Raw genomic sequence first — 17,835 nt, 5'->3', positions numbered from 1 at the left:
ACATAACGTAATGTAATACATAAATATATATATGTATATTTTACTTGCACACATCTATAAATTAAATTTATAATGAAATAAGTATTGCTACATGCTTATCTTTAAATGTATGTTTTTATTTTAAATAACAAAAAATTATATAAACAACTTAATCTCACAATAAAACATTAATTTCAACTCAATTCATTCATAAAATATCACTGTTGAAGAAAATTCTAAAATTTATTAATTTTCTTACAAATTGAAACTGTAATTTGTTATTGTAATTAATTATAAACCATATTCTGAATTGATAGATCCAACTACATATGCTACAACTGTAGCATGATCTAATTTCCCAGGGATCATGGAAACCTTATCCAAAGTTTTTATTCGTCGAGTTCTCTGTTCTTGTTTGGAAAGCTGAATTAATTGGCCATCTTTATTTTGTGCATAATATAAATCTGTATCTTCCAATATTCGTCTTTTAGCGGCAGTTATGCGTACCTTATTATGTATAAAAATTAAATGTTAGTATTAAAATTAACACTATGCCTTATTCTTTTCCTCCCTCATAAAAAGATTAAAAGAACTTACAGTACATACATATTGTATTGCGTTCATTACTATTAAATGGTAAATAACTTACTGCAAAATCTAAGAGGAGTTCGCAGAGATGTTTGGCACTATTACATGGTGGTCCTTCTCCAGATACACCCCTTCTTAACAAATCTTCCATTCTAAGCAATGTGAGCTCGTGTCTTTGATATGCCTCAACTACAGGCAAGTTAGATTTATTTCTATTACTATTGCCGGATTCTGCATGTCTCAAGTTTTCTGCAGACTTTCGACGTGTTTTTGATCTTCCTTCAGTGTGATTTTTTACATTTGAATCAGGTACGGAATTGTGACATGGTAAAATAGCAAATTTTCCGACTACAGGATCAAAATTATCCGAAATTCCATCACTAGTCAAAAATACAATATCTCCTTTCTCAACTTCGGTCATTGCAAGAGTCAAATTATTCAATTCAGGATTAGATCCATCCACAGGGCCTAAAGCTCCAAGAGCATCACGCATGTCACGCATACAGTGAATATCATGGGATCCTCTTGTTATTTCTCTTACACCAGTTTTTCTGTCAATATGAAATATTGTTTTTATCTTAAACAATATTCTACTTAGTATCAGTAGGGATAATTTATAAGTTCTTGTTTATGTATTACCTTGAATACACATAAGCTAAACTGTCACCAACATTACAGGTACATGCCATATATTTATTTTTTTCTGTATTAGAATCAGAATTTGGCAGTGGCAGAACTGCACACACAGTTAATGTTGTAAGCATTCCTTGTTCCTGCAAAATTAACGAATGTGCAGCATGGAATGAACGAAGTAGTGCTATAAAAACGTCTTTTGTTGTAGTCATTTCTCCATTAATCGAAGGACAAAAAAGTGCTTTATTTAAGTATTCTATACTTCCATGTACTGCAGACCTTGCTGCAATACTTGCTTTGGTACCTAATAATTTTATTTCATTATAAAACACATATATATATGTATATGCATATATTGCCATATCTCTATATAATCTTATCTAAGATAGTCTACTATCATCTATAATCATACCCCAATTAACACCATCAGCAAGTGCTAAAATAGCTGAATTCGATCTTGCTACAATACCAAAACAATCTGCTATTGGTTCACCATTATTTGTATTATTTGTAGGATTTTTCTCATATAATGTAGTAGCAATTCCATAAGCTATTTCATGAGGATTAAACCAATCAGTAATACCAGCAATTGTAGGAGTTGTTGTTGTTGATGCTAAAGAAAATAATATTGTTAATGTATCTTGCTATTATTTCATAACTTCATAATGCCTTCAATACATACTATTTCTATACTGTTCTCCTTGATCTAACATATCAATGTAATCTATATCAATATCATTAATACTTAAATGTCTTTGTTGTACATTAACAGTTGTAAGTCCATTATCTGGACCTGTATGAGCGGAAACTACATCTCTATCTTGCTGAAAATTTCCAAGCTGCCTAATTGGAAGTTCCTCTGGATTTCTGCCATGCAAAATTGCTGGCCCTTCCTGTTTTGTTTCCAAACTGAAAATATATATATATATCAATATATGTCAACCCTTATTTAAGATGTTAATAAATAAAAATTATACATATGCACATTGCAAAAAGATTATTACCCATCAAGATACCGTGTAATAAAACAACCACTTGTAAAATCTTGCGTTAATGATCTAGGACTACGTAAAGTCTGTTCTCCCTGACTTAAATTTTCTACAGCTCCAGCCAAATTGCTAATAGATAGTTGTCGCATAAAACCAGCAACCTTTTTTCGCAAACTTGGCATTCTTTTATGAAATAAAATTTAAATGCAAGCAAAATGATCAATGCCACATAACATACAACATGACGTTATAAAATGACTGACACATATCAGTGGGCACTTAAACCATGATTTTATTTTGGAAAACACGTTCCTATCTAAACCTTAAAAACAAAGAAATTTATATCACAGTTACAAACTATATATCGCCATTTCTATGAGATATTTAATAATTCATATTTATATCCATACTTATATATGTGAAAAATCTAATATAATGCAGAGTAAAAAAATGATTAAATAATTAGATGCATTACAACTCTTAAAATTGAAAACTTTTAAATCAGTTTCTTTGACATATTCATTATTCATTTAATTTTAGGATAGAATATTTATCATTCTATAATATAAAATAATCATTAAGTTCACTACAAACAAATACTTTTAAACAATCCTTATATAGACATTATAATCGTACCTAGAAAAAATTCTTATGTATATTATACAGAAGTGAAATCGTAATACATACTGAAAAGCACATCGTTTTCCACTTTACCGCCATATTGATAGTGTGTCAATAACCGATGAATTCCCTTACAAGTAATATTTATCTTCTATTATGTCTTCAAGAATGAAAAGATTTGTGTAACTATTAAGGAATGTTCTCTAACTTTTACCTACAAATACTCTTCACAAAATAAATTTTTTTGATAAGGATAACAAATATATCAGTTTTTTCTAATTCTGAGGTATGTATGTTTAAAATCATCATGAATCAACATAAAAAGATTTTAGAAATTAAACCAAACAAAAAAATTATAGTAGACAATATACTTTTCTGATTGTATTATTGTACTTAATAATCATGTTCACATATTTAACAATATGCATCTATATCGTATTTTTTAATCTGTTTTGACACTTAGCAAGTCAATATGGCGTCCTCTTCACAGGTGAGAGACTACAATTTTCTGCAGTTGTTTTCACAATTGCGTTCAGTGCTATTTGCATAAATAAGTTTACATAATCATTTAATAATTTTCTAAGAATATTCTACTCGTGAAATAAAGTTTAGTGTATCTAATAAATAACTTGTTAATTTCATACGTTTCTTTCGCTACGTGTTATACACAACGTGCTTAGATTACACAAACTGGTTAGAAACAAATATTTATTCCATTCGATGGACTTGTCATTATGTAATCATTATTTAAAATTCTGTCACCTGTATGTTAGGAATAAAATTATGTGTGTGGTTTTTTCTCGACATTTCCTTTAGAAAACGTCGCGTATACAATTGTATCTCATTTTTTAAGTGTACATTAGAATGTTTTTTAATATTTTGTTATCATAAGAAAGTTAAATTGCATGTGATCTAATTTTTTTCGGATGACAGGTGTATCGATTTTCATAAACTTAGTGTATTTCATTTTATAGTGTATGTTTAATATTAGAAAACTTACATTCTAAACATAGTGCATCAGATGTATATACATGTATATATGTGTGTTCTATGTTAACAGATTCTTTAAAATAAATATGAAAGAATGAGATGTTAAACTATTTGAAATAATCAATTATTTAAAAAGCTATAGAGGAAATAAAGGAAGAATATTTGTGTGTAAACAAGAAAGTAAAATGTTTGAGTCACCGAAAAGCCTCCTTGAGGTTTGCATAGATTTTATTTGTAACAATGTCTTGGATTTGTGTGACGTACACCTAGGTGATATGGAAGAACATTCCCCTAATTCACTGGATACAAACACATGTAGTAAGTATTCATCATAATTATTTAAGAAAATATTTTTTCAATTATCTTATATTTTATTCATATTTTACTTCATTTTAAAATGAATTTAGATATTTCATTAGAGTTAGAGGAAGCTATTTTAATGCAACAATTTGTTATAAGGTCTTAAATCAGTTAGTTAACTTTTAATAGATTGTAATAATACAGATATTTTAAATGCAATAGGTAAAGCATCTAACGATGGATCATCAAGTTCAGCTACAAGACTTAGTTTTAGACATCCAGATGCTTTTTTACCTGCTGAAGTATCAGAACAATTATTGGCTCACCTTTGTGAGAAAAAGACATTATCTGATTTAACAATTACACTTTTCAATGCAAAGTCCACAAGGTTAAGGTACTCATATCTCATTTTAAGTATGCAAATTTGATTGGAATGTAAAATCTACATAAAAAATGAAGTATTCACTATTTTTTATTATCCATAGACATGTACGGTTGAAAGATGCATCTACATTATCAGCGAAAGGCTTAAAAGTTTTAAAACAGCATAAAGTGGTAGATCTAATGGTAAATGGGTTGAAAATAACTGTTAATGATCTTATAAGTTGTTTAGGTGACTGGAGTTTACAAAATCTTAGATCATTAAGTGTAGCAAAAGGAAGTTTTATAGACTGTTCTCGGTATTTAATGCAATTAATTTATTTCTATAAATATAATTAAGTATTTTAAAATATTTAAATTATATATATCCATTATTTCATAATAGGTATTGTGTGGTAGTAACTTTAAGTAAATTGAGGTCACTGCATACATTAAATGTGTCATGTACAGAGTTTAATACACATGGTTTGGGGATAGTAGTTGAGGATCTTCCTCTTCTAGAAAGTTTAGACATTTCATGTACAAAGGTGAATGATATAACAGCACTGAAAAAGTGTAAAAATCGTCTAAAAACACTTAATATGTATAATGTGAAGATAGATGAAAATACAGATTTAGTCTCAGTATTATTGGAGCTGAATGAATTAAGGAATTTAGATATTTCGGATGAAAAAGATATGCATGCTCTTAACTGTATGTTTGTGCCCGGAAAGCCAGACATAGAAGATTTTTTGAAAGCTGTACATTGTATGCCATATCTAACTAGTTTAGATTTATCTGGTAATTATATAATTTATAATGTGTTTCTGTATAATATACAGATCAATTTAAGAACTTTGTCTTAATACTTAATATAGGTAGAAGTGATATAAATTCAAAAGATTTAAAAGAATTTATTAAAGCTCATACATATTTAAGGTTTTTGGGACTTGTAAGTACAGATGCTTGTTATGATGACAGTTTAACAAATCCCGCAGATGAATATTACAAGCCTGGACTTGTTGTAAGTATTATTAGGATATTCTATAGAAAGACAGTTATTAATAAAAAAAATACAGTAGACTCCCATATAACATGATGAAAAAATAGCAACCAGTATTCATAAAAACGTAATAAACGCACCATATGACATGTTAGATAAATTTAACATTTTAAAATATTTTTTGACTTTAGCTTAGAAAAATATTTTTACCTGCGTTATACTGGGGTCCACTACATAAGATTTCCACGAATAAAATATCCTATCTTAACATTTAAATAGACAAATGATTGAAAATATACTTGTATGTTCTAAGATATTTAATGTTTACTGTAGGTTACTGGTACAGCCACAGAATCCCAAATTTTGGAAGGTTTGAGAAGATATACATGCAGACCACTTTATCTCGAGAAATGTTTATTTAATTTATTCCGTTTAACACACAACTTTCTTGAATCACGGATTGATGTTATAAAATTAGTGTTGCCTGCAATGAGAGAACATCCACAAGAAGTACGTGTACAAGTGCCATGTACTGCATGTCTTTATAATCTCACAAAAGGTGAATTCTCCATTATGATTCACCCATCAATTCTCAAACAAGTTGTTGAACTAACAATGATTGCAATGGAATGTTATCCAGCCAACTATCGACTTCAAATGAATACATTATTAATTTTGTGTAGTGACAGAATTCTACAGGAAATTACTTTTGACAAATACAGGTAATCAAAATTCATAAAATTATATCTTTTGCATTTTATTGGATTGGTAACTAAGTGATTGCGGATTTTGTCAATAGGTGGTATTGATAGTTGCCAATAGTTGCCAACCCAATAGAAAGCATAAATATTACTTCTGTCTAAAATTTTATGTATTTATTAATATATAATTGCATTCTTTAAATCTATCTACAATTTATAGTTCAATTATTTTCCATTTATGTAGATGTGCAAGATTAGTGTTAAATTCTTTGTTGACCTTTAACGAACCCTCAATGAATCGTATGTCTGTTGCCATTTGCTCCATATTGGCAGCAAAAATATCAACGGTGGAAACATCTATGCTTGGTGCTCAACCTCAATATATGTCTAAATTATTAGCAATGGTTAGGACTAAAGTTGAAACTAGATCAGTAGACATAACAATGAAGTTTACATTAAGTGCTCTATGGAATTTAACCGATGAAAGTGCTACAACATGTGAAGTCTTTCTAGATGAAGGTGGGATGGAATTGTTTCTGAAAGTGTTAGAAAGTTTCCAAGGACAGTTTAGTGTTGAAACTAAAGTACTCGGTTCATTAAACAATATAGCAGAGGTTTGTAATATAATTCATGATTTTATAAATGCAGTAAATTTAGTTTAATTTTTTTTATAATTATTATATAAGTAGTTATTGTCTGGTTATGATTTAATCTATTAATGATTATAAGTACACATACACAGATTCGTATAATTGGCTATATTTTGTAATTCGTTATAGGTGGTTCATCTAAGACCAAGACTTATGCAACCTAGGTTCATTTCTATGCTTTCTACGTTACTGACATCTGTACATATTGATGTATCTTATTTCGCAGCAGGTATTGCTGCACATTTACTTAGCGATGGTCCACATACATGGCCTACAATATCCTTAATGCCAAGTAGAGATGTATTATTAGAACAATTAGCATATACTATAACACATTGGCAAACTCCTCAAGGGGAAATGGTTGCATATAGAAGTTTCCATCCATTTTTCCCACTTCTTCATTGTTCAGATGCATATCCTGTTCAACTTTGGGCAGTTTGGGCAATACATCATGTATGCACAAAAAATCGTAAGTACATTTATATGAATGAATATACCTAATGTGATTATATATATGTCGGAGATGAAAGAACACCGGAGCCTTTGGAATTTTGGATAATCCCGCATCATTGTAATCTAAAGTCTACGATAGCTGTAATTAAACAATTGTAGTTATTCAATCCGATTGTAATTGTTCGCGAGTTGTGATAATGAGCTTGGGCTCGAGGCGACAGCCAGTCGCCGAACGTAGCCGCGGTCACAGGATGAACGCTTTGTCTAACAAAGGTAATGGAGTAATTCTATAGCTCTCCTTAAAAGAAATATTTCTGGCGGCACGCGACAGTAAACATTCCAACGGTTTCTGTCCCGTGGCTCGCCACACGCAGACCCTATTCTTCGAGCAAGATGATTGCCAGATGTCGATGCGTCTCCGCAGTACATGTTCAGCTAGCCTGAGGGCCCGTCATAAATTTTAGGATTTAGTTGACTAAAGTCCTTCAAACAAACAGTCTTTGTCCCAGCTACGGGAAGATAGGAGAGACCTATTTTTCAACGAACGACTAGCAACTTTCCCTCGAGGGCGGCTAGCATCTTTTTCTAACCACCGATATGGAGATTGACCAATTAGCAGCAACGCCAAATTCCCTCACCTTCTGAACGAAGGGTATCCTCGACGAATCCGATGATCTCGTGTCCTCAGACACACCCCATCATAGTTTTCCTCTGCAGCATCATCGCGGCGGAGAGTCATTCTCTCGTGAGGTCGTATTAGCGAGTTACTTAGAGTCTGTACGCTCGGTGGATATTCCACGTTTTCGCAAAGAGTCCGACTTAGATTTTTGTGAGCACGTACATCTATCATCCCGTTGACCGCGGATTCGTTATTGAACCTAAGACCAACATCACTAGTATCGCGAATGTCCAACCGCCGCGGTTGTTTGTCGAGTCGGTAGTATCCATACTCGTATTATCAGGCCGTACCTTCGTTATAACCCAACGATGACCAATTCCAATGAAGATTTATCAAGCGCCCACAACCCTATTCCTGACGCTTCTCCGACATATATTTAATCATATTAATAACAAAAATTATTGTTTATGTGTTATGTTTATATTATTACACTGTTGTAGCAAAACGGTATTGCAGTATGTTAGTCAGAGAAGGTGGAGTAGAGATATTAAAATGTTTGGAGAATATGCATACAGATCAGACAACAAGACCAAACCTACAAAGTTTATGTCGATCAATTTTTGAAACACTTGAACTAAATTCTCAATGATCACTATTGCCTTCCAAACTAAATTTGTTGAAACCATGAAGTTGGTATACTAGTCAATGTTTATCTCAATGCAATCTTATATCCTGTTCTGTAGACCAAATAATTAAAACTATTATGTGAACATGGATATTTGTCAAAAGAGGACTGAAATGAAACAAGTCCAGGATGTTGCTATTAAATTTTGTAGATTTACATTGAAGACCTGAATTATAAAGAATAACTGTGCATTATGAAGTACATTATATAATTATATTATATTATAATATTATAGATCTGATACTCAAAAAAGTATGTTGAATTTGTAGAATAAGTTACATTTAAAGCCTGATTATTACAAAAGAATACATTTAAATGCTTAAAGTTATGTATTGGGAGTTTAAAAGAGACAAATTTTTAACCTTCTAATATTACAATAATATTTTTTAATTATTAATTATATATTAATATGTCCAATATTTGTGTATCTCAAAGTGACTTAATTATGTAAAAATGAAATGATTTAATAAATAAGTGATAATTTTTTAAGAATTAATTTAGTTATCTTTTATAAGTCATATTGTTTGATATTATAAAATTTGAAAATATATTTTCATTTTAAAGTTCCAACCTAATAAATTCAGTAATTATTAAGTAGATTATTGAAAAATTTATCTAATTTACTGACATGTTTGAGGTATTTTTATTTGTACTAAAATTAGGTATCTAATATATCTCTTGTGGCCATTAAAAGTACTAATTATGTTAGAAATATTCAGAATCTGTACACATACTTCGTGTTAACATCACAAACAAAATGATAACTAGACTAGAATCTAATAAATATATGCTTCAAAAATGTAATTTATTTACATTATTATGTAGTTATTAAAAGATACAGTGGTAAATATTTTATTATGTTGTACTTTTAACATAATGAATTCCGGTCTTCAATTTTTTCTGTTATATCCCTTTTACAACCTTCCCATGAATTGTAAACTTTTTAAAAATCAATTGTGCATTCATATGCTTTCAGAGATATAAAGAAATACAAATTCTTCTAATAAAACAACAAACAAATTGTTCTAATAAAACAACTACAACAATATTCTGGTTATATCTGTTATTAAAATATTACTAATTTATATAAGAATAAAATTTATCCACCTGGTAACATTAATTGAAATGTAAAAATATCGGTTTAAATACTACTGACTGTTAATAAACACAAATCATTAATCCTTGGAGAAGTTAATTTTATTTTACCTATTTATAATAATGCTAAATATAAATATATATAAATCCAGTGATATATTCAACATGTGATTTTTAAGCCAAGAAAATCTTTATTGACCACCCGATCATGTTACATTTATATATTACACTTATATGTTAATTATCTTTTCTTTTCTTTTCTTTCTTTCTTTCTTTTTCTTAATGGAACGTAAAAACTGTTCATGAAATTTGTATGATTATCACTCAATTGATGCTGATGCTGCACTGCACCTGCAAAATACTTAGCGACATGGAAGTAACGTTACGAAATGTGGTTCGATTATTAATATGTGGAAACTTGGCTCTCCTCCTAACATCATAGCACAGTGGATTAATAGTTCAAAAACATTTTACACGCATCTTACAAATTAGTAGCAATATGTTTGAGATAAAATTGAGGATGTATAGTTAGTAATAAATAAATGAAAGTTGCACACATTATTAATATCATTTTAGAAATTGTAACAATCATTACTCTCCGCAACTTTCACTTACTGTAGCATACAAAAGTTACTATAAATTATAGTAATATGATATTACTCTAGATATTTACATTGCAGTTCAATTCTTTTCATTGTATATCTAAAGTATATTCTTAAATATAAACTTATACAATTGAAAAATATGAAATTATTAAACATTGATTTTAGAGTTATTACAAATATATGAAAACTATATTGTAATAATATTACTTAAATAGCCACACCATGAACTTTATTTTTAACCATAATTATATTATCAGCCTTTATACTATACCAAAAAATATTCTAAAATTATTATTGCTATTTTATAATTTATTAAAATCAATTTCTAAATTGTTAATATACTTCTTTGAATATCGCGTATACTATAAAAATTGTTCTCTCTGTGTACAATTTAATATTATCTTAACATATTTAATATTATTATCATCTTTATTAACAGTCACAATTATATTTAAGTAATTTAAAATCGAGAGATGATCCTTTTATATATTATATTAATTTGTTTTAAGTAGGAAAAAATCTAATTTTAAATGCATTATAGTCTAATATATTGAGCTAAATACAAATTTTAGCAAATAATAAAAATATTTGAGTTTTTCTACAATATGCTAATATGTCAGGTATAAAAAACAAAAATTACATTTTAAGAAATTTACTATAATTGTTACAAAAAGAAAGATAACATAAGTTACGGATGATGATATCTTACAATTATTTAGATATGCATGAAAAGGAATGACACATTTTTTATTTTGTAATAACCCAAGATATAAACATAAATTTTTTCAAAATGCATAACAGATTAACAATTACATTTCTTTTGTGCTAAAATAGTATTTAGTAATTATAGAGTTGTATATTTATGCATATATCCATATATATAAATTTGCGTGTGTACGTATATATATATGTATGCATTTACGTTGCATACATACATACACGCGCGCGCTCATTTAATCAGTGCATTTTTTTTGTATATATCAATATAATGTTATTAACATCCCAGTGTTTTATATACTTTTGTAATCTAAACAAACTGAAGTTCTTGGGAACTAATAAAGGCTGATACTACGAAATTGTTTGGATTTCATTGTAAATTATGAAAAAATACAATTGAACTGCAATTGCAAATTATCGCTGATCTACATTTGTAATTTTTATATGAAGATTTGTTAAATCAAATATGAATAATTGTGCCCATCTTTGTCCAATCTTTTTTTTTTTCTTTTGACATGAGGTTTTTTCTTTCTCTTTTTTTCCCCATCGTATCAGTTTTTTTTTCTGTGGACATATCATAAGAATTTACTTAAACACTTTAACTGCATGATAGTGTAATGCGTGTTCATAGAAATATGTAAGTTTTGTGTAACCTAAAAATAAGATATGCACAAAAACTTACAATATTTAGTGTTACAGTTCACATGGCCATATTCTATAAGTCTACAATGTAAATATGAACATCACTTATTTATTTAAGAACAGCACAATACAAAATATTTAAATCTGCAAAACTTTTGGCAATAAGTAGATTAGAGTACAATAAAAAAATAAAATGTTTCAATATAAGTGTTTCTTCTGTTTTTAATAATATTTAAAATATGGCCAAGTGTTAAGGATGAATACGAATTTTGAGCACATTCCTAAGGAAGCTAATGTATCTAGATATAAATTTTATAATATCCACTGTAAAAGATTGATGGATACTCTGTATAGCATTTTTAATTTTAGATTATTTGACGTCATAAAAAGTTTACAAGATTTGTTAAATTATATAGATACATCAGAACATTAAAACAAGGATCTAGTACATACAATAACTGTCACTGGAAAAATAATAATTTTACATTTATTCAGGAATGGCTAGTGAATGTTATAATAGTTTATTTTATCATTTATCTTAGTATTTGTAATTTTGGAATAATATTATTTTTAACATTTATTATTTCACCAGCTTTTCCTATAAATGCATTGTTCTATAATACATACATTGGTTGTTCAAACAAAAAGATCTTTAACTTTATAGTGTGATTGTACAATACAAAACATATCAGAAATCTTCTGTTTAATGCATGTAATTGTTTTATGTATAAAAATTTATTATACTTTCATCAGATATTTTATGTTTGAACAATCACATAAACAAAATATCTTATAAATCACAATAATATAAAAACTTACCTCAATTTGTCAAATTGCAGTAAAATACATTAAAACGGTCAATACGGCATGTAGTATCCTCGCCTATAGCTTCTATGTATAGAGAATATTAAAAAGAAATATTATTTTGTTTGAATTATAAATAAATATATATTTAATTCTATAATATACCTAGGTCGTCTTATAGGTCTATATCCGAAATATGCACTACCACGTATGATTCCTCTGGCTATACCTCGGTAACCTCGTGCTCCCCGCGGCCCCCTTAAAGTTATTTAAATATACTGTAGTTATTATCTTTAAGAAACATATAGATATAATATACATGTAATGTATTTTTAAAGCACCTATTTGTCACTGATAATCCAGGTCTATTTGTTCTTTTAGGCATTACTTTAATTTGACGTCCTCTAAACATAGATTCATCTATTGCCATAGCTGTTTGTACAGAATCACGTTCTGCAAATTCTATGTAAGCGAAACCCTTGGGATGTCCATCAAATTTATTGCACAATATTGTTACTCTGTTAATACTGCCACAACCATGAAAATGTTGCTCTAATTCTTCTGCTGTGGCACCGTAATCAACCTTTAATTTTGCATAATGTATATTAATTAATAACTTCTTAATGAAATAAAAAGTTGTTTATTGCAATTTGGATGCAACATTTAACTTACATTACCAACATAGATGGACCTATTATCAACTTCCATTTTGTCTTCAAGTGACATATTTAATGGACTTGCTAAAAATTTGACAAAATATTATGTAATCATTTACAAAAAAAAATGTTCATGTACAAAATTATAGCACTAAATTTTGATATATGCTAAATTTAATATAATCTATAACTTACTTATTCCGGGTGGACTACCCATATTCATTTGTTTGTCCACTTCGGATTGTAATTGTTTTAATTTTTCTGCTTCTTCTTCCATCTCTCTAACACGTGCTTTAATAGCTTCTAGTTCCTACAATTAAAATATAAAAAAAATTTAACTTATAAAGAAAAAGTAACAAAAACATTTGTTATTTATTTGTTATAATAAAATAAAACAAGCTACCGGATCATCAATATTTGCTTCATTTAATTCACGTTTTACGCCATCGCACTGCATAATAGCATCTCCATCTTGACCATTTTCAAGTCCGTCTAGACCATCAATATGATCAGCAGCTAAAAGATCTGATTCAGACATTTCTGCAATAAAGATATAAAATACTATTGATATATAAAATATATAAGATATATAAAGATATAAACATACATATAAAGGATAGAAATGCTAGTAATAAAATATATTTTTTCTAAATATAGTATCATATACTTTTTTAATTTAGATTTAAATTAAACGAATAGAGGTTAAATTAACAAATTATTATTAAAAAAGGGTAAATAAAACATTCTATTATATACAAGATATATTGCATAGATCAAAAATAACTATAAACTGAAATTACTGAGTAATTTACAATATCAAAAAATTATTCAAATTAGCAATATAACATACCAAAATTGTTTCAGATGTGGTATAATACAAAAAAATATATTATATTACTTTCTTTCCTTCGCTCTTTTTGTTTAAATTAATGTAATTATAAAATATATTCGTATGATGATAAATATACAAAAAACTAAAATCAATTTAAGCAACAATACAATCTGATAAAAACAACTCCAATAGCGTGCAATGTAACAAAATATACGTTCGTAATCTTTGCGATGTATAAACAATATATAATACTTATTGTTGTTAATTATACAAATAAATATAACGTACGTGTATACCTTCAGACGTTGTTATTTAAAATAGTAATTTTATGATAAATTTAATAATTATTTTTAATCAACAGCTCACGATTCCACAAATTGGCTAAGCGAGATTGACGCTACTACTGAAGATACATACAACAAGGCACCTAAGTTAGAAAATTGCCTTAACATGTATTCCTCCTGATTGGTTGCAACGAAATACAGGAATTTAATGTTATTGGTGGAAATAAGAGATTGCCGCATATATGAAAATCTAATGATCGTATAAGATTGTTTTCATTAAAAATACAAAGTTAATCTTAAAAGAATTAATATTATTCTCTTATATATGAAATATAATTTTTATTCTCCTTTTTATATAAGAAACAATTTTTTAACAATTGCTAGTACTTTACTATACTACTAAGTACTACTGTAGTTACGTTAGCAATATATGATCGTAGTTTTTTTACGTATATAGAGTTATCATTTTGATATCATCGTCAATCTTAAATAAAAATTATATTTTAAATATATATAATTTATAGAACTGCAGAAATTCTCTCAATATTATTTGTGCAATAATTCCAATTTAAGGTTATAAACAGTAAAAATCAGGAACAAAATATGTGTAAAACAAACTGTAAACCGAAAATAATTATCTTTGATTTAGGTTAAAAACTTTTTCTTTTTTTCTTACTTTTCTAATTGTTTTCTTATAAACAAATTGGTATTTTATTAAAATAGTAATTTAATAAAATACCAATTTAATAACGTTTCAGACTATACTTTATGGCCATTTTGGGTTGATACTCATGTTATTCCTCCTTTTAAAAAGTGAGTTCAAGGAACATAATTTTAATATATATGATTTTATGATCGGTGAAAATTTCTATTGAATTCGTTTAAGGAAAGGAAATGATGTAGTAGATTCTCGTGGTCAAATTATTCAATATTACAAAGAAGTACCTGATGTATTAAAACATTTATATGAAGAAGGATATGAACTTGGTGTTGCATCTCGTACATCAGAAATACAAGGTGCCAAACAATTATTAAATCTGTTTAATTGGGACAAGTATTTGAAATATAAAGAAATTTATCCAGGATGTAAAGTAACTCATTTTTCTAAGTAAGTATCAATGAAATTTCAGCTTTATTTGTTCCCATTTATCTAGGAAAAGTTGTTTTTATAAATTATTGTTTTTTAGGATTCAAAAAGCATCAGGAATTGATTATAAAGATATGGTGTTTTTTGATGATGAAGATAGAAATATTGTTGATGTGGGTAAACTTGGTGTTACTTGTATATTTGTTAAAAATGGTGTGAATCATGCACTTGTAGAAAGCGTCCTTAAAAAATTTTAATTTTTATAATTTAAGAGAAATGTATATAATAAATAGCTTTATTTTTATATTTTATTGCACTGAATATTTGAGATTAAAATGCTTCTAATTTATATTTAATAACAAATTCATGTTTTATGTATCTAAATTTGATTAATCATTGTAAAATAATATTGTAAAGGGCTATTAATAACAATATTATTGCTGTTATTTTGATTTAGCATCCTAAAATATTTAGCACAAGAAATCTGAGGAGTTTGAGAACATGTAGTTTTCAATAAATTTGTAACACAATCACTTGATAATGATAAAGATAAAAGATCTTTTAAAGTATTTACATCAAAGCTTTTAAATGGACATCCTCCTTCATACATGGGATTTGATGTATTCATCTGATAACATAATAAAAAGGGATGAGTTTGAACTAGATACCAAACTTTCTTGACATAAGAAAATATTACTTACACATATCAATTCGCAAGTAGGAGATTTATAATTTTTCCGAGATCCTTCTAAACCATAAAGGTGACGAATACTGTATATAAATTTTCGTTCATTTGATTTCCAATTATGTAAACAATTAGAAGAACAGGAATGAGGTTTAGAATATTCTTCTTTCCAATAATTTATAGCATCCTCTAGTTTCATTCCACCATCTTTTAAAAATAAACTATAATAAAAACGAGCATAGTGACTAAGTCTATGTGTCGTCCTTAGTTTTGTGTGCAGGTGTTGCATACAAAGCGGAAAATTTTTTATTTCTATGTCTATATTTTTTTTAGTTATATGTCCATATTTGATAGATATTTGATTCTCTTGCAATATTTTAGAATGAATTTTGTAATATAAGTAATTAAGTCTAATATCCTGATTTATAATATATTGCGCTTTTGATTTCATGCATATTACTTCATTACTTATATAAGTGTAAAACAATGATTTTAATATTTTTTTCCAGTTGGAGCAGTATACAATAGCATATCCTGCACTCAAGTCTAGTTTTCTTTTCTTTATTAAATCTGGTATTGCCTCATGTCTCACTTGAAAAAATAAAAATTAACGTAATTTTTAAGTCATTAAATTAGAAATATAAATTGACCTATATATATATATGTGTGTGTGTGTGTGTGTGTGTATACCTTTAGTTTTAAGAAAATCACAATTCTCTGTATGATTTTTTGATACAATATGTTTAAAGACAGGCGGTTTTGAGAAGAAATTACATATATCGATTAATGTTCTATTAATCAGTCCTTTTTTATCTTTAAGCTCTCCTAATTGATATAAAATACTCTTAAATAGCCTATATAGTTGTCTTGGTAAAATATAATTCAGCCTAGTTTGGAATAATAACGTTTCTCTGATTACCCAATAATTACATATCTCCTGTGACACAGATGTTAATAATCTAAAACAGTTATTTATATATTACAGAATTGCTACATTAAATAATGAATTAATAAATTATATTAAAAAAACCTCATAAATTTGTATGTTTGAAGATTAATAATTATTGTAATCGCTTGAAAAACTTACCGCAATATAAAATGTCCAATTTTATCATATACTGAATTTTCTAATAAATACTCAAAATCACCATTAAATTCATGAGGTTTACCTTCGTACAATAATTGTAAGTATTCTAACCTATCAAGGACGCACTTTTCTATAATATGAAACGATATTTGTCCTGTAGGAGTTTTAATATAAAACATTTTTTAAATAAATAATACTTTTAAAGATCATTATTTTTTAATTACAAAACATTTTTGTATCTGAATAATTGCTAACGTTAAACATTGTTCGAAACTATTACGTCCAACTATACTTGAATAATCAAGACTGAATGTCACATATAAATTTATTTTATTGCAATACTTAAGACATGATCTTTATATGTTTAACATATTTTCATAGTTTACTTATATTCTGAGCAAATAAATAAGTTACGATTACATTTTCATTGTTTCTTTGTCAATCTAATTTTTAAACAATGGTATTTTAATATTTTGTAATTCTTTTTATGACTACTAAAATTGTATGTTTCGTGTTGTTTATTCACATTTAAATCCATTTTTTAATTTGCTATACAACATTTAATTGAACAAAAATATTATACTTTTCATTTCAATTCAATAACATAGTATATTTATGAACATCATGTGATTTGAGAACACCTGTTCTTTTTAACGAGATTGGTATAGTCATTTGAATTATATATTAATACTGATAGCATAAATTACTTTCATCCAATGTCTAATAATACCGTATTAAATATTTGAATACAATTTATATTTGGATATATT

The 17,835-nt window shown here is 27.6% G+C and overlaps 5 protein-coding genes across 10 annotated transcripts; 2 read left to right on the top strand and 3 right to left on the bottom strand.

Annotated features, from left to right (window-relative positions):
* Nucleotides 1-95: 95 nt before the first annotated feature.
* LOC117153613 (PP2C-like domain-containing protein CG9801) lies at nt 96-3,016 on the bottom strand. 2 transcript variants are annotated; one of them, XM_033327811.2, is made up of 7 exons: nt 2,877-3,016; nt 2,205-2,511; nt 1,883-2,109; nt 1,613-1,813; nt 1,207-1,504; nt 629-1,118; nt 96-486 (listed from the first exon to the last, which is right to left on the bottom strand). In XM_033327811.2, exons 2-7 carry the CDS (start codon nt 2,369-2,371, stop codon nt 271-273), a joined length of 1,599 nt encoding a protein of 532 aa, XP_033183702.2. In that variant the 5' UTR covers nt 2,372-2,511; nt 2,877-3,016; the 3' UTR covers nt 96-270. The 2 variants fall into 2 exon arrangements, with proteins under 2 accessions (XP_033183702.2, XP_033183703.2); XM_033327812.2 differs by having other exon boundaries at nt 2,826-2,917.
* On the top strand, nt 2,957-10,215 carry LOC117153612 (protein zyg-11 homolog B). Of its 4 annotated transcripts, XM_076619866.1 has the most exons (11): nt 2,957-3,096; nt 3,274-3,300; nt 3,871-4,118; nt 4,323-4,494; nt 4,586-4,780; nt 4,867-5,261; nt 5,339-5,484; nt 5,797-6,185; nt 6,409-6,778; nt 6,944-7,283; nt 8,387-10,215. In XM_076619866.1, exons 3-11 carry the CDS (start codon nt 3,986-3,988, stop codon nt 8,533-8,535), a joined length of 2,289 nt encoding a protein of 762 aa, XP_076475981.1. In that variant the 5' UTR covers nt 2,957-3,096; nt 3,274-3,300; nt 3,871-3,985; the 3' UTR covers nt 8,536-10,215. The 4 variants fall into 4 exon arrangements, with proteins under 4 accessions (XP_076475981.1, XP_076475986.1, XP_076475976.1 ...); XM_076619871.1 differs by lacking the exon at nt 3,274-3,300 and having other exon boundaries at nt 2,959-3,096; XM_076619861.1 differs by lacking the exons at nt 2,957-3,096; nt 3,274-3,300 and adding an exon at nt 3,369-3,503.
* Nucleotides 10,216-12,449: 2,234 nt separating this feature from the next.
* On the bottom strand, nt 12,450-14,362 carry Pabp2 (poly(A) binding protein nuclear 1). Of its 2 annotated transcripts, none has more exons than XM_033327815.2 (7): nt 14,211-14,362; nt 13,494-13,630; nt 13,286-13,400; nt 13,107-13,174; nt 12,776-13,017; nt 12,600-12,692; nt 12,450-12,521 (listed from the first exon to the last, which is right to left on the bottom strand). In XM_033327815.2, the coding sequence occupies exons 2-7, from the start codon at nt 13,626-13,628 to the stop codon at nt 12,488-12,490; spliced, it is 687 nt and encodes a 228-aa protein (XP_033183706.1). In that variant the 5' UTR covers nt 13,629-13,630; nt 14,211-14,362; the 3' UTR covers nt 12,450-12,487. The 2 variants fall into 2 exon arrangements, with proteins under 2 accessions (XP_033183706.1, XP_033183707.1); XM_033327816.2 differs by having other exon boundaries at nt 14,219-14,348.
* Nucleotides 14,363-14,642: 280 nt separating this feature from the next.
* LOC117153615 (magnesium-dependent phosphatase 1) lies at nt 14,643-15,727 on the top strand. Its single transcript, XM_033327818.2, has 4 exons — nt 14,643-14,855; nt 14,965-15,019; nt 15,093-15,314; nt 15,394-15,727. Exons 1-4 carry the CDS (start codon nt 14,810-14,812, stop codon nt 15,548-15,550), a joined length of 480 nt encoding a protein of 159 aa, XP_033183709.1. The 5' UTR covers nt 14,643-14,809; the 3' UTR covers nt 15,551-15,727.
* LOC143302370 (uncharacterized) lies at nt 15,316-17,376 on the bottom strand. Its single transcript, XM_033327813.2, has 4 exons — nt 17,066-17,376; nt 16,669-16,937; nt 15,995-16,569; nt 15,316-15,921 (listed from the first exon to the last, which is right to left on the bottom strand). The coding sequence occupies exons 1-4, from the start codon at nt 17,242-17,244 to the stop codon at nt 15,673-15,675; spliced, it is 1,272 nt and encodes a 423-aa protein (XP_033183704.1). The 5' UTR covers nt 17,245-17,376; the 3' UTR covers nt 15,316-15,672.
* Between the last annotated feature and the right edge of the window lie 459 nt (nt 17,377-17,835).

This window comes from Bombus vancouverensis, chromosome 1, assembly GCF_051014615.1.
Source record: "Bombus vancouverensis nearcticus chromosome 1, iyBomVanc1_principal, whole genome shotgun sequence".
In the NCBI taxonomy this organism is placed as follows: Eukaryota; Metazoa; Arthropoda; class Insecta; order Hymenoptera; family Apidae; genus Bombus; species Bombus vancouverensis.
This window is presented reverse-complemented; position numbering and strand designations above follow the sequence as displayed.

Bases quoted from the DNA above. Each gene is read 5' to 3' on its own strand.
- LOC117153613 (XM_033327811.2), bottom strand. From the start codon at position 2,371: ATGCCAAGTTTGCGAAAAAAGGTTGCTGGTTTTATGCGACAACTATCT. The intron at 2,110-2,204 runs GTAATAATCTTT...ATATATTTTCAG, and splicing joins ATTACACGGTATCTTGATGG to TTTGGAAACAAAACAGGAAG. The intron at 1,119-1,206 runs GTAATACATAAA...TCATATTGACAG, and splicing joins TTAGCTTATGTGTATTCAAG to AAAAACTGGTGTAAGAGAAA.
- LOC117153612 (XM_076619866.1), top strand. From the start codon at position 3,986: ATGTTTGAGTCACCGAAAAGCCTCCTTGAGGTTTGCATAGATTTTATT. The intron at 4,781-4,866 runs GTATTTAATGCA...ATTTCATAATAG, and splicing joins AGTTTTATAGACTGTTCTCG to GTATTGTGTGGTAGTAACTT. The intron at 7,284-8,386 runs GTAAGTACATTT...ACACTGTTGTAG, and splicing joins TCATGTATGCACAAAAAATC to CAAAACGGTATTGCAGTATG.
- Pabp2 (XM_033327815.2), bottom strand. From the start codon at position 13,628: ATGTCTGAATCAGATCTTTTAGCTGCTGATCATATTGATGGTCTAGAC. The intron at 13,018-13,106 runs GTAAGTTAAATG...GCAAAATTAAAG, and splicing joins GGTCCATCTATGTTGGTAAT to GTTGATTACGGTGCCACAGC. The intron at 12,693-12,775 runs GTGCTTTAAAAA...AATAACTTTAAG, and splicing joins GGATTATCAGTGACAAATAG to GGGGCCGCGGGGAGCACGAG.
- LOC117153615 (XM_033327818.2), top strand. From the start codon at position 14,810: ATGTGTAAAACAAACTGTAAACCGAAAATAATTATCTTTGATTTAG. The intron at 15,020-15,092 runs GTGAGTTCAAGG...AATTCGTTTAAG, and splicing joins GTTATTCCTCCTTTTAAAAA to GAAAGGAAATGATGTAGTAG. The intron at 15,315-15,393 runs GTAAGTATCAAT...ATTGTTTTTTAG, and splicing joins AAAGTAACTCATTTTTCTAA to GATTCAAAAAGCATCAGGAA.
- LOC143302370 (XM_033327813.2), bottom strand. From the start codon at position 17,244: ATGTTTTATATTAAAACTCCTACAGGACAAATATCGTTTCATATTATA. The intron at 16,570-16,668 runs GTATACACACAC...TATTTTTTCAAG, and splicing joins TGATTTTCTTAAAACTAAAG to TGAGACATGAGGCAATACCA. The intron at 15,922-15,994 runs GTAAGTAATATT...TTATGTTATCAG, and splicing joins CTACTTGCGAATTGATATGT to ATGAATACATCAAATCCCAT.